This window comes from Genypterus blacodes, unplaced genomic scaffold (genome assembly GCF_046128005.1).
Source record: "Genypterus blacodes isolate CSIRO-AG114 ecotype Tasmania unplaced genomic scaffold, CSIRO-AGI_Gbla_v1 ptg000093l_1, whole genome shotgun sequence".
NCBI classification, from domain to species: domain Eukaryota; kingdom Metazoa; phylum Chordata; class Actinopteri; order Ophidiiformes; family Ophidiidae; genus Genypterus; species Genypterus blacodes.
Window position 1 is genome coordinate 804,994 of NW_027466897.1, and position 18,192 is coordinate 823,185.

Below are 18,192 nucleotides of genomic sequence, written 5' to 3' on the forward strand. Positions count from 1 at the left end.
GTGACCCTGTTGAATAATGAAGCTGACGGTTCCTGTTTCCAGTCCAGCAGTCAGAATGCCAACACATGGAGTCAATATTCAGTGTCATTGGAGCTGATAAGTCATTTGAAGAAGTTTCCTTGTTCCCTAATGTGCTTTGATCCTGCTCCCGCCGTAATTGATTAAACGTGGGAAGAACAAAGGAACAAATCTCTCAAGGGCTCTTAAGATGCTTGTCAAAGGACTAGATGAAAGTGCATTGTCACAGTATCTTGGTTCCTTAAATTAATATATTTCTGATGAAACATTGTGTCTGGGTGAAATATAATGCAGAAGTTGATCACGAACAAGTGAAAACCAAATAGAGTTCAAAATAAAAGGAAGAAATGTTTTAATGGACGCAAAAGTTCCAGTCTTCAATCTTGGAGTTTTTATTTTCAACTACCGACAAATACTGAAGATTAAAAATGTTTTCCAAAATGTATTAAATGTCAAAGAACACATAGCCGACGTCTTCTATCATACATACACGTTACAAAAGACTTAAGCCTACAAATAAGACACAAAGATGTACATCTATACGGCTATGATGAACATAATGACATGAAGGTTGAACCGAGAAGATGGGTAGGTGCTGCCCCCTGCTGGTGTTTCTACTGTAACTACACAACATGGTAACAACTACCAACATGGCGGCACTGTCACTACCCGTCAGGCGATGAGCCTCATTTCCATCCAGATCTTCTACGAGCAGGAGTAATTAGTTCATCACATCATGATTTCAAATTCTGCGGTAATATTCTAAAAAATTAATCGTAAATAAACAACAAATAAATTCGGAGCCTCATAAGGTTTATAAATACACATTTCATCATTTAAATGAAATGTGCTGCTGAAGTATATTTAAGACTTAAATACACACAAGTTAAAAAAAGACTTAAGCTACCAGATCACGATCAACTACAAGAAATATTGAACAGTTAGTCTGATTACTAACATTTCCAATGATTCATGTTAATACCTCCAGTGTGGCTGATGAGCCGTGATGAGGTCATGCGCGGTCACAGAGGCGTGTTGTACAGCAGCTCAGACTGTGACAGCCCCTCGTGTACTGTGATGTAGTTGAGGATGTCCATTGCTGTTACGACGCCAAATACCAACTGACTGGTGGAAGTCGAGCCATCAGAATTAACTAAAGAGAGAGAGCGAGAGAGAGAGAGAGCGAGAGAGAGAGACAGAGAGACAGAGAGAGAGAGTTGATTGAAGCTACAGTGATGTTCGTGACTCGCATGACGACACTAGGGGCATCATTAGAGATCTTACTTTGGATTCGCTCGTGCATCACTATAGCAAATTGTTCTGCTGTGAGGATGCGGGACACATTTCTCAGGGTCTCTGTCAGGGTCACCTGAGGACATTAATAGGACATTAGGCAATTAAACATGAAATGCTAAATGTACAAGTAGGTTAATGCTCCTTCTGCTCACTGACTGACCTGTTTGAAGTGCTTGTCCAGGACCTTACTGACAGTATCTGAGAGTTTGACCTTTCCGTCCATCAGTGAGGACAGCAGGCTTCTCATAGTGACTACTCCCAGGATGGAGCTGTTCACACACACAGACAGAGGCAACAACAAAACCCTATCACCTAATGATTCTTCCATCAGTAATAGAGGTCAAGGTGATGTCAAGGCTAAATACCCAGACTTATCGATGACCGGGGTTTGATCAATCGCCTTCTCCTTAAGGATACTGATGGTTTTGTGGCAGGGAACAGAGGACAAGACGGTGAGGGCAGCAGGGAGTTTAATATTTTGAAGAGTCAGATCCCACCACCTTAGACACAGAGACACAGAGAGACATTGACATTGTTTAACACTCATTTAGGTTTGTTGCCTTAATTTGATTCACACAGATGAGATGCGACAGATGATTCTTACCAGAGCCTGGAGACGATCGGCTCCCCTGGGCTCAGGTAACCTTTCTCACACATCCACTTGTCATTCAAGAACTTGGAGCTGGAGGTAAAGTGAACCCGAGGCATTGAAACAGATAAGCCATGTTGGATCAGAGGATTTTCATCCATGCAGCATAATAGGGCCAAAGGTACACAGGGTTTATACTTAAGTCTCTACATCGTGCCTTCCTCATGCAGTTGTACTTTAGCTTTCACCCTTTCTTGCCCCCCGCCCCTTCTCTGCCTCTTACATGTAGTTGCGTACAGAATCGGGCAGGATGACGACACAGCGCTGACCCTCCCTCAGCCCCCGAGCCATTTTTAATGCTGCCGACACCGCTGAACCGGAGCTGCCACCTGGAACAGAGGACATCATTAGAGAGACTAATTAAAAGGGGAGTACAGTATATTGGAAACCTGGCAGCTCTCAGTCAGAGATACAGACGTACCACAAAGAATCCCCTCCTCTTTGATGAGCCTTCGTGCCATGCAGAATGTCTCCTTATCACCGGCTTTATACCACATGTCGATCAACTGCAATATATTGACAGATTGCACATTCTGCTACATCACGACACACAGCTGTTATCACATTGAGAGCATCACTAATACACTCACAGATCTGTCCAACACAGTGGGAATAAAATCAGATCCGATGCCCTCCACTTCATTTGGACCCGCTGTGTTCAACTCCTCTGGTTGAGCCACGATGGAGCCCTGAGGGTCCACGCCCACAATCTATGGTGAGTAAGTAACAACGGTAAGACAGCACAGTCACCACGGTCACCACATTATTAAGGTTATTATTGAGGCATTAATAATAAAATCACGATGAGGTTCTCAAGTGTGTGACTGACCTTGATATTAGGACATCTCTCCTTCAACTTCCGGGCAATGCCAGTGATGGTTCCCCCTGTTCCTGCTCCAGCCACAAACATGTCCACTTTACCTGCACGGAAAACACAATTCCTTCACAAAACATTACATTACATTACGATCATTTGGCAGACGCTTTTATCCAAAGCGACTTACATTACATTACCACCCTTCGCAGAGGGGGGAGCAATTGAGGGTTCGGTGCCTTGCTCAGGGGCACCTCGGCAGGGGCTCGAACCGGCGACCCTCCGGTTTCCAAGCAGAAGCACTACCCACTGAGCCACTGCCTCCCAAAACAACATTTATTATTGATTACAAAAAGATCACATCAATGTTATGGTACTTTGGTTACGATCTTAGGCCCAAACCTTCACACTGCTCCAGAATCTCCTCAGCTGTGGTATCATAGTGAGTCAAAGGGTTGTTGGGGTTACCATACTGGTCCAGGATGTGTGAGTTTGGAATCTTGCTCTTCAGTTGCCTAGCCTTTGATATGTGTGAATCTGGTGAGTCAAAGGACGCAGAGTTGGGGGTCCGCACGATCTCGGCCCCTAGAGCTCTCAACACGTCCACCTGGGACAGAAGACGAGATCGTTTCCCATGAAGCTACTAACTCTGAAGGTGACACACAGATATGAAATACTGCAAAGTAGCTGCTCACCTTCTCCATGCTCATCTTCTCAGGCATGACGATAATGCAGCGATAGCCTTTCACTGCAGCTACCATGGCGATGCCGATACCTGCAATCGACCACAGAGGTGCTCGGTTTGGTCGGGTCCAAATAATAATTCAAGTAATGCGTGGATCCCTATAAAGTACCTGTGTTTCCCGATGTGGGTTCAATGAGTGTGTCTCCTGGTTTGATGATCCCAGCTATCTCTGCGTCTTCCACCATCCGCATTGCAATCCGGTCTTTCACGCTGCCTCCTGGATTCAGGTACTCACACTTGACCACTAAAGCACAGAAAGGAGAGAATCACAGTTGTTATCTTACTGCTAGAATTGGAGAGCATCTTGTGTTTGTTAGGAACTGCAGCGAGCATCATTCCTCCAATCGCCTCCAAACATTCAGGGGTCCGGCATGTGCATAGAGTGCTTCACAGTCCATTTACATTTTTATGATATGTGTTAATTGCAAGAAACAAATTAGTCAAAGTATGGTTTTGGCACACTGAAAAGCTGAGAAAACAATCTGAAGTTGGGATTCATGAGAAAGTCTACTTCCTCCCAAGCTGCTCTGCTCTGTTTCTCCTCTGCTGACCTGTTTACCTCCCATTCCATGGGAGCCCCCTACCTGAGGAATGTGAGGACACAAGCTACTCGATATTTTAATGTTTTAATGTTCCCTTCTAACGAGGGAAGCACAGAGCCTGTACGAAAGCCAAAGTACCAAAAGTCCCCTATAAGTAAAATGGTGGCTGTTCTGCCTGCAGGTTTCAATTTAGAATATTTGTCTTGAAGTCTGAAAGAAGCCTTTTATAGGCATGCGTGGTTTAGACTTCACTCTCTAACCTTCCCCTGCTGAGCTACAATGAAACACAACTAAACTCTCTCATCTTCTCAACTTTCTTGCTCTTCTTGGAAAGACAACAGGAGTGCAGTTGTTTCTGTAATCTGGACAATAAACACTTTCTCCAGGTTTTACAACCATTTAGATAAAGATATTACCTATGGGAACTGAACTTTAAATGACATCTTAACTCCTCCCAGTGCAATCTTGGGAATGAAAAGAGTGCAGAGTGCAGGTATGGCATCTATCCACCTTCTTTCAAGTTCTTTCAATAAGAGTTGCAAAAATAAATGTATAGACATTAGCTAGCTAGCTGAAGATTATGTTGTAATGCATGCATGCATAACAACTGCAAACGTATTTATATACGGCGTCTCATACCTGTGATGTTGTGTGACAGTAAAGAACCACAGAGACAATATCAAAAAATTACTATTAAACCACAGAATGCTGAATTTCTGACTTCTGACTTCAATGGAAAAGCCAAAGAAAACAGCCACTCTTGTTGGCATTGCAACTCAGAGAGTCAGGCAAAGTTTCCCAACCCTGGATTCCGTGATTGTCATCATTTCAACATGGTTGCCTCATGACTTTGATATGAAAAGTCACATGTTTAACTGTACACGAGCTGATTTACTTACAGATGTCACACTTGATTCCAAAGTCTTTAGGGATCTTGTTCAAACGAACGAGAGGCGTGCGTCCAATGTGACTGAGGATGTCAGGGTGGATGCTGAGAGGCGGAGCCATACTGCTGTCAAGGAGAGGACAGAAAATACCCCGCAAAACATTAAGTACAATAAATGCAAATGTTGACTGGTTGCCATAGAAACTCATCTTCCTTCCTCCTATGCAGCCTATAGCATACTGTGTGTTCTTGCATCTGTAACAGAGTTTTTCCCCTCACACACTCCTGCTCTTGATAATTACTTACTCATAAACAGAATATATATTCATAATTAATTCTCACAGGTTTCACTATGAGTTTTACCTTGGTGGGTGGTTATGAGGTGACTCTGCAGCAGGTGCATCAGGCCTCCAGGTGCATCTACTCGCCATGTTGGGATGCATCCAAGTCATTACATGGCCGCCCTCATTTTCTTTCTCCGTCTTACTCTCAGGTCCGTTCGTCTTCCCACAGAGTGACTCACAGTGAGCCTTGATGTCCTGGTAAATACTTGGGGACAGTATGTGACCATGGTTTACAGATTTGACATACCCATTCATGTCGGCCTTACTGGGAGGGATTTTTGCAGTGTTTGCATGAAGCACTTCAGCTGCATGGTGACAGAGAGCAGAAGCAAATCATGAATCTGTGCGACAACAATAGGAAAGCATAACGCACCTGTACACACAGAGGACACGTGTCAGCATACACACACAAACATTGTGGCCTAGATGATAAATGATGACAGTGAGTAACTGACAGTGAACTTTGATCACTTCACACCACATCACGTGTTCTCAAGAGAATGTTTAAGAGAGATCCATGCAGGACACTGAAAACATGCAACACATGATCCTGGTCCATAGGTCCTGTTGAGGTCAAGACTTTTGTTTGAATAAAAGAAAGCATCAAGCAATGGATCAATGATGTCAACTTAAGTCTGAAAGGAGCTTTAGTCATGGTTTCTGTGGTGGAGACAATTGATAAGACTCAGGAGTAAAAACGGAGAATCAATTTATTCCTTTACACTGCAGTGGGTCAACTCAGGTTCTAAACCGAAAGACCAAGATACAATACATGACATGATTTCTTATACAGTCAAAAATAAACAAGAAGGGATTGGATGGTTCCAGGGCGTCAGAGGCGCCTCTGGGTGTCCCATCCCAGTCACAGCACAGAGACACACAGGCGCCTCTCCGACCCAAGGCCGGAGAGTGCGACAACAAGCACAATGAAACCCTAAACAATCTCCACGTTTATGTGGAAAAGATGAAGTCCCAAGTACACCACATCATTTTGTACCTCACACTACAGGGTATATTTGATTAACTTAACACAATGATTGATTATTAAATGTTGATGAATATATATAATTCATTTAAAGCATTTGGTTGGTTATTGAATGTTTGATCATTGGTGAATATATGGGATTAACTTAAACACATTTGATTGGTTATTGATACATACACACACACAGAGATAGTTATTTTTCCACGACAGTTTTCTACCAGAGATCATGAGGCTATAAGATAAACGTTTTTGCATTTGTTTTACTTCAAAATGTACTTCTACTTAATAAAGTTGATCCACTGAATCTGTCAGCCAGTCTGAACCTTGAGTCAGTGCTTGACAAAAGAAATCGTAAATCATTTCATTGGTGTAGAAATAGCCATCATAAAATAATAAGCATTCATTCAAAATGTCCAAAAGGCACTTGACATACCACACACATACCAGAAGCACCATGACAACTACCAATCTAACTCAACTCAGCTGACCAGGATGGATGGTTTCATAGTAATCGCTTGTAAAAACATTTATGCATGGCTACTATTGATGTGTAACAGCAAAATGTTACATTTAACTGGCCACTGCTTTAATGAACATATAGGTTTAGCTGTACAATCATAAATTACTATACAATAATAAATGACTATACAATCCTCCTCAGCGTATTCATAGCACATTCGCGCGCGCGCACACACACACAGGAATAACTCGGATGTATAGGTTATAATAACATAATGTGGCTTTTTTAATACAAGTAATAGACGGAAGTACAAAAGATAATTGCATTCCAATTCAACAAACTAAAGATAAATCCCGTCCGTCGAAACAAATACGTCTCACTTAAGCAGAACTATAAATGAATCCACACTTCCAGCTTCTGACTGCGTCGCTTCGGTATTGAATCACTGTTCTGACCCTTCAGAGTAACTTTTACTTTGCACACTCACCTTTCCATCAGCACAGGCAGAAGAAGCTGGAGTTCGTCCGCACTTTGGGGGGTTTTAAAGAGAGACCGAGCGGCGGGTTGGACTGCTGCCGGCGCTGATTGGTCCAGATGGGCGAGTCTCAGCTAGAAAGAAGCCCTGATTGGAGGTTTCCCCATTCTATCGCTATGGGGTATAAATACAACGCTCTTTACTGCTTTGTTTACGTTTGCTCTGCCCTCCGTAGTCCTATTCGATTACTCCTCAATCGAACAAAAGATGATGCACACGTCCCACAAGGGAATCCACACTGGTTGGTGGAATGTTTATCATATTTGATCTCATTATTATAAGATAAGATGAAAGTGTATTATCCCGAGGGAAATTACTGTGCAACAGTTACAGTACAGTGAAGCTTGAAAATGAGAACCAGAAATCACCTCACTAGTGCAATAAGAAACGTGCAATATATATAACTCGTAAATCAAGTGTATTTGTTCACTGTTTGATTTGAACAACATGCCTGGGTGTTGAGGCATTTACAACCAGCTTTAAGAACCCCCACAAAAAAAACACAAGGCCAAATCACGAGAGTTAATCTGAGGAGGCGGCCTTCAGAAGAGGAGACAAGAAGGCAAGAAACACACTGTCAAACGGAGTCAGAGTAGTTCAAGAAGAGTGACACTGACCCGATGAATCGCCCGGTTTCAGCCTGCGCCCCCGCATCAGTGTGTAAGAGCCTGCAGGGTGAAATGCCTCCACACGGACTGAGTTTTGGTGCAGGTTTGTGAAGTGGAGCCCGTCACCCCTCACCCACTCCGAACCATTTGCAAATCCACCCCCCAGCAGTTCATCTGCACTCAGCAGTGACCTCTCTTTCACAGGCAAACCTTAAAGAAAGCTGGCATCTCCCCTTCTTGTCTGAAAGCCTGTGTAGACCCATTGGCCCCGGCCCTTGTGGAGATCTGCAACAACTCACTGGAGATGTGTGAAGACTCTGCCTGCATCAAAGGCTCCACCACCATAAACATCCCCAAGAAACCCCCTAATCAGAGCAATTAATGGCCACTGACCCGTTGCCTTGAACTCTGTAGCCTTTGAGGGTGGTGTTGAACCCCTGAAAAACAGCACAGGACCCCTGCATGGCCCCCTGCAGTTTGCCTACAACATTACACCCTCCTTCATCTGGACTGTGTGTGGATTTCAGCCTGGCTATTAACATCTACACACAAACTCATTAGGCTCACGGTTCCTCCACCAGAATCCAGACAGACAGAAAGTAGCAGACACACTGTCCATCAGCACTGGTGCACCGCAGGGATGTGTGCTCTCCCCACTGCTCTTCACCAAGGACACACCCATCTAGACAAGTTTCATATCACTGCACTCCTAAACAAGCAAACACAACAAGTTTTCCACAACACATCACTCTTGTGAACACCTCCCAAAATATTGATGTGGTGTCCAGCTGTGTCTCTTCTTGGAGCATTTGCAGTGTCCTGTGAAATGTTCTATTAACAATTTATAAATTCGGCAAACACAAACTTTCCTTTCCGTATTTCCTTCACAGAAAAATAACTGGCGCCTCTTTTAACTTCATCTCAATGTCTGTAATCTTTCTGAAAAAAGTTACACAAAGACACATTCAACAAAAAGCTTAATAATGCTTCTACCTTTACATTTCTATATCAAACCATATAATGCCTATACAGAATTGATATTGACCATTAAGGTTTCAGTTCTTTTCTCTGCATTTAAATTTTGTTCAATTGCAAACTAAAGACATTATTGGATTAAAGCCTTGTTTTAGATTACATTGTATTAACAGATTTTAACAGTCTCTTTGTTTCTGATATTTGAGTGTCACAGGAATGATTCAGGAATCAGAATTAGTAAAAATCTTTTGAAATTTAATGGGATTAAACTCAAACAAACCAACAAAAAGAAACAACGTTCGTCAATGCTGTCAAAGCTGTCAAAGCTGTCAAAGCTCATTATTGAGACAACTGTCTATTAGACCTCGAGTATGATCTGGGAGGGTATAAACTTGAAAAAACACTGGGGATGGATACAAGGAGAGGAGAGGGAGGTGAAGGTGTGGTCCAGGTGGGTTCAGAATCTTCCTGAGCGCTCTCTGTCTCTGGAGCGGCGTCTCTCACGGTCGCGGCCGCCACCGCCACCGCCCCCGCCGCCGCCACCACCACCGCCCCCTCGGCCTCCGCGCTCTCCTCGATCTCCCCTATCTCCTCCTCCTCCTCCTCCTCCGCGCTCTCGAGAACGAGATCGCCTCTCTCTGGAACGGGACCGAGACCTGTGACGGCTGTGAGGAGAGGGAAGGAACACGCAGAATAAACATCGAATTGTTTACTTATCCAGGAATAGAAATACAGACTACATAAGAAATGTTAAAAGATGGGATAAAAGCAATTCATGCATAAAGGGAAAACAGCTGAACTAAATAAATGTGTACCTCTTCCTCCGGCGGCCATAGAGCTCTCTCCTCAGCTCACGTGAGATGGGTTTCAGGTGCATGAAGTTACAGAAGCCTCCACGGGTGCATTCCCTTTAGAGATGGTGCAAATGCAGTCAGAACAGGGAAGAATAACACGTCTAACATGTCTGGCTTACATGTGGTGATGTGGAGGGAGAGAGGTCTCTAAAAACTTTTCAGCTGAAGCATGTCCGGTCATCTGGCACTCACCCCATTTCATATTGGCGACAGCAGGCTTCCCTGAAGTCTGTGACAGGAGACAGTTCGGCATGGATAGCTTGTCCATTAAACCACCGGTTATTCAGGTCTATCACTGCCTTCTCGGCATCTTCTTCATAGCGGAACTGAAAAGAAGAAGAGGAGTGTAATTTGAGAGTAAAGACACTGACTCTGGATGAAAGGTTGTAGTGGTGGCAGTAAATGTGTTCTGTTGTGTCTGTTACCCACCTTCACATACACATTCCCCACTAGGTGGTCTCCAAGATTGTCGCAAACGTTCATTTCCTCCACCTCTCCGTATTTTTCTTCCATCTCTGTGAAGACCTCCTGAGAAGATAGAGAGAGACGTGAGGTGAGGGATTAGGGTTCCAAAATGTAGTCCACAATCACAAATGGATTTTCAAGTAGCTACAGGTTTTGTTTTTTGTAATATGTCCTCAATTTCTCCACTACATTGTTCAACCTTCATGACACGACCTACCTCAAAAAACTCATCATAGTGCTCCTGCATCTCCATATCACTGATGGCACCTGGTGGCAATAACAGACAAGAGAAACCATAAAAACACAATGTGAAAAGTGTAACACAAACCCACACACAAAGTCAGAGTGAGTGAAAGGCAACATTAGCGATCACTTCAAGCAAAGTGAAGGGCGGAGGAGCCTTAAACTGAACATCCTCAGGTGTTTGATTGAGTGGTTCAGTGCAAATCAGAGCTGCATTGAGCTGAGAGTGAATATTGTTGCAGCTTGCTTCTTGAAAGAGCCAATCACAAGACCTTTCATTTTAAATAATAAAACAAACAAACAAAAGTTGTTAATATCTCTTAGATGTGATTAAAAATAATCTGATGATAGCGACATTTAAAACAAACAATGGATAGATATACTTGACCAATGGTGGTTGAGGATTACTTTTTTCGGTTTCAACTTATTTCAGAGATTTTTGTTTATATGTTAAGGGTACAAACACTTTTAGCCAAATCTGTACGATGTGTGCCGTTACAGGTTTTAAACACAACAACACACACAAAGTCTAAACCCAAGTGTACGTGCGTGCTTCCATGTTAAAAGCTGGAACACTTACAGGTGAGTCCATCAGCAGACTGGGCACTGTTCTGAGGGTTACGGTAAATGTTCAAGAGGGCAATCGTCTGAAACACAAAATGCACATTTTCTTTTCAATGAAGCCATAGAAAAAACAAATTATAATCCCACACATCCCTATGGTAGAAGTACTAACATTGATATTACTTTAGTATAGGATCAGAAAGTTCTTACCTGGCTGAATGTTGGCTTGTTGTGCAATCTAGAGCAGCGATCTCCATGTCGACAGGCACCAATTTTAAAATAAAAGGAGCAATTCACCCTTTAGGAGAAAATGAAGATGAGACTGTTGTCATAACTTCAGACATGAGGCAGACTACTATATTGGCCAGACTGCTGCTGCTTTATAGATCTATTCTTCAACTTAACACAGTAGGAAGTCACATTTTATATTCAACTGAGAGTAGTGCGACCTCAGCAGCTCGAAATTGAGTTTATTATATTCCTCAAACCAAATAACCCTTTATTTAATTCATTGCTTGTTGGCTGTGATCTGCATGCAGTCAGATAGTAAGTCCTGTATTGAAATATACCTTTAATGAACACTTCCCCTTGCATGTTATTTTATTACTCAATGTAGTTAACTAATACTACGACTATTTACCGATTAATGATTCCGAGCCATTTATTTTCGCTGATATCAGATTCAATAATGTTTGGGAACTAAAAGCCTTGTATGACCTCAAAAATGTACATATTATTGTCTTTTCGTGTCGGGCTGGTAATGGTGGCGCGGGCCTACAAACAGTAGAAGTATATCGACCAGGTAACAAAACACTACAGCTGGTAACTTGAACCATGGAGTTTTCGTACGTAATTTTTATCCAGATATATTCATGATGAGCTGCAGAGGACAAAGGGTGCCTCCAGTGGAAGCCTCGTCGGCGCTGTTTCTTCCCATTTGCGACACATGTGCTTAATGTAGAGTTGAATCAAAATGAAGCAGCTTGCGGTGTTATTATATTCGCAATAAATTTACAAGTGTAGCGAGGCCATTCTAAGGTCGATAAAGTAACTCGGAACCGCTTTAAACACATAGCAACGTCCCGCACAGCTAGCAGCCGTGCGTTAGCTAGCTAGCTCGAGCGAACGCCAATTAACACAATTTAGGCGGTAAACATTGCGTATTTATCCACAGTTTGTCTAGCTATGGCGTAAAGAGGCTCCGGCGAAGATACGGCACGAAAAGGGTCTTAATAAACACATGAATTCAGTCTTTAATACTTACTTATCCTTCTCTGTGCCGAAAATGGAGGCCAGGTACTCTGCCATCTTGGCTCGCCTGCGTCCCGGTGCCGCCAGAAGCGACAATCACGCTTACCGGTCATCCTCTTTCAAAATAAAAGCATGGTTTCTAGCAAGCTAAAATCTGCCTAAATGTTTTTATTTTGCGCTACAAAAATGTCAAGCTGCCCAAAACGTTATAATCATATCATCATTTCAATCATTTACTGCACAATGATTACATTTTATGATTGTTTGATGTACAGATCATCATTTATTATAAATGTATACTGATACTGAAAAGTAATATTTGCTGATATTAGGAAGAGGCCTTCAAAATGTAATTTACAAAAAATATGCAAAATAGCAGTCTTTGAATGAAAACAAAACCAAAGTGGAAAATACCAGTTGCCGTTGATACATTTCATTTTTTGTTTACAGGGATAGTCTACTGTATTTACTTTTTCTGGGGGGTCTATACTGTGGGCTACTGTTGAGAGCAGATAGAGGTAAAACCGGTTTCTTCTGAAGAACTTTTAGAAAGTCCGACATAGAGGAAAGTTACGTAATTTACATTATGAGAAGCTTGCATTGATGGATTTAACATTTTGATTTCAAAAATTGCACCAGTTTTGCAGACACAGAATAAGGATGAAAGGGACGGGTGACAGGGTTTATCTACAAGATACTTTATTATAATGAATAATAAGTCAGTTAACACATTGTTTTGTCAACACAATAGCCACCCCAGGAATCTGCATTCATGGAACCATCACAACACTTTGTAGAAAATGCAAAGAGGTCCAAACACTTATTGTTGAATTGTTATTGTTTATTTAAGTTGAACACATGTTTTACAGCATTGAGATGTCACAAATTCAGGGTTACAGATTTGACCCAACACATATACAAGTTCAGTACACATACAAGTCCAAAACAAATTCACTCTGACAGACATTAATATTGTACAAGAGCTGGAGTGAACTAGAGTTAAAATTCAATCTTAGGAGGTTAAACCACGAGCGATTTGCCGGAAACGCAATATAGATAATTCAAATATAACATTACCTGAAAACCAAAACAACGCAATGGCTCTTTATTATTCAGCGAAGTGCGGCACAGTATAACACAAATATGTGCCTCGAACAAGGACATTAAGCTAAATGTTAATACTCCAACACACGCGTAATGTAGAATAAAGAGTAGTATAAACTTTAGCCTAAAGTCGAGTACAGTCTTTAGAGGTTTTAGGTTAACTTCAGGCTTTCCAGTTAGTCTCCGCCCTCCACACTGTCTAGTTGACCAAAAACTTGCATGATTCGATTGTGTGTGAATCCTGGCTGCCGACTGCTAAACTACCACAGAAACACACTCGAGGCCCTGATTTCAGGAGGTATATATACTACGGGGATTATTTTGGTTAATTTTTTATAAACCCTTTTCTTATCTTACCGAGTCATGAGCGTGTAATATGTTGTTTTGGTACGCCTGCATTCTTCCCGCTGTTTTGTGGCGCTCACTTGCTAGCCAGCTAGCTGTGAAGTCCACACTTAAGTTAGCTTAGAGAAGGGAAGAGGCCGCCTACTCCCAACACAGAGACAGCTACGCAAAAAGCGGCTAGCGCAAGTTAGCACGCTATCATCCATATACATTTCAGTGACTGGGCGAACTAAACGGAACCGTGTGTGTGTAGCTATATTGCTAACTGCCAACTAGGAGGTACTAGGTGCGTGAGGAGGCTACTGCCGCAGAGCCGGTCCACCGAGCAGACAAACATACCGTACGTATACACCAATGTACGCACAAATGCCACGTTTTAATCCACGCTTCGTCACGTTTCTTGTCGTTTTCGATGTTTAAACTGAACGCCTCGGCACTACGGTCGCTCGTTGTCTAAATGTCCCGTCTTAAACGTGTGTGTGTGGTATTTGTCGCGGCCGCTCTCGGAAGTCTGACGGTAACAGCGCTGTAAACCTTAGCCAGGATTTCCGGCTCCTTTCCATTTGCCCTATGCTGTTTTGTTTCCGTTTATTCCATTTCCGTTTTAAAAGTTTTCTACACGAAGAGTTAGAGTGTGATTTCGCTTAGGATGTGTATAAGTTATGAACTGCGGCGTGTTTTTCTGATAATATCACCGTTGTTTGCCACACGGGGACACACGGTTCTGTAACACGGTTGCCTCGCCCGCGTTGAATTCGCTTGCAAAATTGAAGCTAACTTGATTCACTGCGGACCAGCTTTGACGTAGCAATACGTGTGTCCGACTGTGTGAATATAAGTTGAACGCCGTTTGAAAAAATAATTTATAACGATGGCCATTATTCACCTTGTGATGTTTTTTTGAAACTATGAGTTGGCCTTTCGTCGCCAGTGAAGCCTCGCCCTCGAGTTGGCTAACGTTAGCAGTCAGTGAACTGTCCCAGACGGCCAATGAGGAGTCGAGGCTTGGAGGCCTTTCTTTCATCAGAGCTCCACTGTGGATCCCTCAAGCTCAACCATTTAGCTTTAAATGCAATACAATACACTAACACTTCACTGATAAAACTTTTTTATATTGATATATATCCATTTCCGGGTTTGCAATCAATAATAAATAATGCTGACTGTCATTTCTGAAAGGGAGTCAGATATATATTTGAGAGTTGAGTTACATTTATTGATATGTAAATACAATCTGATTCTTTAAAGAACATTTGCGGCATCTTTAACTACAAAGCTGATGATGCAGAGGGAGGATTTATTGTAAAAATGGTTCTCAAACTGTGTACTAGCAGTGGTACATGAAACATTCCCTGGTGATGCTCAAGATGATGCTCAGGAGAAAAAACAATTCTATGGATGTTCTGCCATCATAACAAATATCTGTATTTACTATTTGTTTTGTACATTCAGTATGTTTGGTGTAGCAGATTTCACCATGTACATTTCGCAATTTCGGTTCTACCCTTCTGAGGTTTTTCATTTTCTCTTTCTTGGTGTTGCAGCTTTGGTTACTTTCCTGTTTCGGTCAGGGTTAGTTATCAGTGTTATGTATAACAACAAGCTGCAGTGTCATTAACCTACTTCTTTGTGTTTTTGTGGTTTGTACAGAGTTAAATAATGTGTCATAGTAATAACAAATGATTATCCTTCTACTCCAGCTTGGCTCTCCCTGTTCAAAAGAGAATGTCTAAAGGTGAACCAGAAGAGATGATAGAGATTGAGATTGACGGGCAGGACAAGCAGGCGTGCCTGGAGGAAGGGTGAGCAGTGTGAGAGTTGGAATGTCACACTGGTGCAACACAGCAGCTTCATACTAACATCTATATCCCTTTGTTTGACCCTTTAGTGTTGAGGAACAGGCTTTCGCCACAACAGATGTGTTCCAGCAAGATATTGACATAAATGAGCCAATTGGGAATTTGAAGAAGCTTTTGGAGCCTCGTATCCAACTGTCATTGGATTCCTATGACATATGCCTCCAGGATATACAGGTAACAATGCATGTAGAGAACAAAATGATCCCTTTATGTTTTGACGGTTTGATTTAAAATACATTGGAAGTTCTACAAATATTGCATCTTCATTTTTTGTGAACATATCTCTGTTTCTGTCTCGTCACTCTCTAGCTGCATCCAGATCACAGCCTCTTTGATCAAGGAGTGAAAACAGATGGCACCGTGCAGCTCAGCCTGCAGATTATTGCCAAAGAAGGTACAAATCTAACTCGTCACAACAATACCACCCTCACATACGTCCATAATACTGCTGTTCAGATTTGAACAGACATCACACACCACTGACCCACTCATTGGTCCTGTCGCTCTTGTTCAGGGGAGGAGAAGCTGAACATCTTGGAAATTGTGAAGCCGGTTGAAACGGTAGAGGTGGTGATTGACCCGGATGCAGCAGGGGAGGAGGGCACTCTGGTGGAAGAGGGGCCACTCATCGCCGTGGAGCGATCCTTGTCTGATGAGACGTCGGAGCAGGTCACGCGCTGGGCCGCCGCACTTGAGGGATACCGCAAAGAACAGGTCCGCCTAGGGATACCGTATGGTAAGCAGGACTCCATACATGCTGTACATTAAGCAGAACAATCCTCAGTGTGGCGTTTAGAGTGACGGTATGGCTTTACCTTCTCCCTGCAGACCCTGTGCTGTGGTCAGCTGATCAGGTGATCCACTGGGCCGTGTGGGTCATGAAGGAGTTTAACATTGATGAGATGGAAATAGGCAGCATTCACATTCCAGGTAGAGACCTCTGCTCCTTCAGTCAGGAGGAATTCCTTCAGAAGGTACCCAACGGAGAGATACTCTGGAGCCACCTGGAACTCTTACGCAAATGTAAGTGGGAATGTTTGTCTGATACAGTTTGACAACAATAGTTTCACACTAAACTATGTGTGGAAGCATAAACACAGTAACTCAGCCTAACATGTTGGGTTTATTTCAGATGTGCTAGCCAGTCAGGACCAGGCCGGCCAGGACGCCACTGTCACCATCGATCAACGTAAGTGCTGACCCAACCCATGATATCACTTATTTAGTTTGTTTATTGTAAGGTTTAGGTTTCATGGATCCTGAAGGCACTTGAATTGATCGTAGATCTTTGTCTCCAGCTGTGCAGATTATCCCAGCTCAAGTGAACACACCCACCATTAAGGTATTGAAGCAGAGCCGTGGCCCCAGAACACCCCGGATCTCTGGAGGAGAGGAGAGGAGCTCACCTGGCAACCGCACAGGTAGCTAACAACAGAGCACACATGGCCACGGAACATGATAACTAATATGAGTGTCACCATCAAACATTAACATCACACGTCTTCTGGCAGGTAACAATGGTCAGATCCAGTTGTGGCAGTTCTTGTTAGAGCTGCTGACAGACAAGGATTCAAGGGACTGCATCTCGTGGGTCGGTGAGGAGGGAGAGTTCAAGCTCATCCAGCCTGAGCTGGTGGCCCAGAAATGGGGCCAACGCAAGAACAAGCCCACAATGAACTACGAGAAACTCAGCAGAGCCCTCAGGTTGGTTTCTTTCTCAGCACAGACAACAAAACTCCTCATCCTAAATTGTTAAGGTGCAAATCAAAATGACAACTAGTTTTCATACCTATGTAGATAATCAGGAGCTTCAAAGACTTAAATAAAGAGCAAACGCCTCATGTGCTTTTGTGTCTGGGGAAGCGAAATCATATATGACTGTTGAATTGCGTCATGGTAACTGACATTTTTCCGTGCAGTAAGGTTCTGTTTTCTCTCTTCTCCTTTAGGTATTATTACGACGGAGACATGATCAGCAAGGTGCAGGGAAAGCGCTTTGTTTACAAGTTTGTTTGTGACCTGAGGACTCTGATCGGCTACAGCGCCGCTGAGCTCAACAGCCTGGTGACCGAGTGTGAACAGAAGAAAATGTCCCGCATGCAGATGCACGGCATCGCTCAGCCCATCACTACAGTCACGCTGGCCACCAGTGCACTAGATAAGGAGAGTTAAAGAGACTTTGCATTCCCCTGCGCTCTGGCTACAAAAAGCAAGCAAAGATTTAATCCCCACATCTGATTGGAAGTCATTTTCCATTTTCGAACTGTGTTCACAAGTCACAGAAATCCGGAGTCGATCCTAGACTGACAGCTTTTCCTGCGTCTTTAATGTTCAGTTCACGCTAGACTGAGGCGCACACCAAATGCCATTGTTGTGGAAAGGATGTTTGAATGTGACTTATAACAAAAATTGAGGGGGATTATGTAATGTGTTCCTTATCTATGGTTAGGATTGTTACCATTGTATATACCGGTACTCCATGATTTTGATAGCCACGAGGGCAACTGTATTTTCATATGTTCCATTTATAGAGGATGTTTTGTATTTTATTTAGCGTCTCTTCCCTAACTGTTGGACCCTTTTTGTCCACTAGGGGGAATAAATCAAATACCATTTTTCTTAATGTCTGGCCGTTGATTCACCGTTAAGC

At 42.9% G+C, this 18,192-nt stretch overlaps 3 protein-coding genes across 6 annotated transcripts; 1 reads left to right on the forward strand and 2 right to left on the reverse strand.

The window, feature by feature from the left end:
- Positions 1–368: 368 nt before the first annotated feature.
- On the reverse strand, positions 369–7,264 carry cbsb (cystathionine beta-synthase b). Of its 3 annotated transcripts, XM_076159045.1 has the most exons (16): positions 7,227–7,264; positions 5,314–5,667; positions 4,964–5,076; positions 3,632–3,766; positions 3,473–3,552; positions 3,180–3,384; positions 2,793–2,884; positions 2,554–2,673; positions 2,385–2,469; positions 2,187–2,292; positions 1,919–1,996; positions 1,680–1,814; positions 1,475–1,583; positions 1,303–1,387; positions 1,001–1,171; positions 369–723 (listed from the first exon to the last, which is right to left on the reverse strand). In XM_076159045.1, exons 2-15 carry the CDS (start codon positions 5,547–5,549, stop codon positions 1,041–1,043), a joined length of 1,710 nt encoding a protein of 569 aa, XP_076015160.1. In that variant the 5' UTR covers positions 5,550–5,667; positions 7,227–7,264; the 3' UTR covers positions 369–723; positions 1,001–1,040. The 3 variants fall into 3 exon arrangements, with proteins under 3 accessions (XP_076015160.1, XP_076015161.1, XP_076015159.1); XM_076159046.1 differs by having other exon boundaries at positions 369–1,171; positions 4,964–5,073; XM_076159044.1 differs by having other exon boundaries at positions 369–1,171.
- A 1,827-nt stretch (positions 7,265–9,091) lies between these two features.
- Positions 9,092–12,338, reverse strand: u2af1 (U2 small nuclear RNA auxiliary factor 1). The gene is made up of 8 exons (XM_076159129.1): positions 12,248–12,338; positions 11,194–11,281; positions 11,000–11,066; positions 10,394–10,443; positions 10,141–10,239; positions 9,904–10,037; positions 9,673–9,765; positions 9,092–9,522 (listed from the first exon to the last, which is right to left on the reverse strand). Exons 1-8 carry the CDS (start codon positions 12,289–12,291, stop codon positions 9,315–9,317), a joined length of 783 nt encoding a protein of 260 aa, XP_076015244.1. The 5' UTR covers positions 12,292–12,338; the 3' UTR covers positions 9,092–9,314.
- Positions 12,339–13,530: 1,192 nt separating this feature from the next.
- Positions 13,531–18,165, forward strand: gabpa (GA binding protein transcription factor subunit alpha). Of its 2 annotated transcripts, none has more exons than XM_076159138.1 (10): positions 13,531–13,636; positions 15,384–15,485; positions 15,572–15,716; positions 15,852–15,936; positions 16,057–16,278; positions 16,371–16,565; positions 16,675–16,731; positions 16,841–16,963; positions 17,054–17,246; positions 17,492–18,165. In XM_076159138.1, exons 2-10 carry the CDS (start codon positions 15,409–15,411, stop codon positions 17,712–17,714), a joined length of 1,320 nt encoding a protein of 439 aa, XP_076015253.1. In that variant the 5' UTR covers positions 13,531–13,636; positions 15,384–15,408; the 3' UTR covers positions 17,715–18,165. The 2 variants fall into 2 exon arrangements, with proteins under 2 accessions (XP_076015253.1, XP_076015254.1); XM_076159139.1 differs by lacking the exon at positions 13,531–13,636 and adding an exon at positions 13,665–14,023.
- Positions 18,166–18,192: the final 27 nt, after the last annotated feature.

What these genes read in the sequence shown, in the direction of transcription:
- cbsb (XM_076159045.1), bottom strand. Translation starts at nt 5,549, where the DNA reads ATGAATGGGTATGTCAAATCTGTAAACCATGGTCACATACTGTCCCCA. An exon ending in CCACTGTGTTGGACAGATCT is followed by an intron (nt 2,470 to 2,553) that starts GTGAGTGTATTA and finishes AATATATTGCAG; the next exon opens with TTGATCGACATGTGGTATAA. An exon ending in TGGACAAGCACTTCAAACAG is followed by an intron (nt 1,388 to 1,474) that starts GTCAGTCAGTGA and finishes TAATGTCCTCAG; the next exon opens with GTGACCCTGACAGAGACCCT.
- u2af1 (XM_076159129.1), bottom strand. Translation starts at nt 12,291, where the DNA reads ATGGCAGAGTACCTGGCCTCCATTTTCGGCACAGAGAAGGATAA. An exon ending in TGGGGAATGTGTATGTGAAG is followed by an intron (nt 10,038 to 10,140) that starts GTGGGTAACAGA and finishes TCTTCTTTTCAG; the next exon opens with TTCCGCTATGAAGAAGATGC. An exon ending in TGTCGCCAATATGAAATGGG is followed by an intron (nt 9,766 to 9,903) that starts GTGAGTGCCAGA and finishes CCATCTCTAAAG; the next exon opens with GGAATGCACCCGTGGAGGCT.
- gabpa (XM_076159138.1), top strand. Translation starts at nt 15,409, where the DNA reads ATGTCTAAAGGTGAACCAGAAGAGATGATAGAGATTGAGATTGACGGG. An exon ending in CCGCCTAGGGATACCGTATG is followed by an intron (nt 16,279 to 16,370) that starts GTAAGCAGGACT and finishes TTCTCCCTGCAG; the next exon opens with ACCCTGTGCTGTGGTCAGCT. An exon ending in CCTGGAACTCTTACGCAAAT is followed by an intron (nt 16,566 to 16,674) that starts GTAAGTGGGAAT and finishes GGTTTATTTCAG; the next exon opens with ATGTGCTAGCCAGTCAGGAC.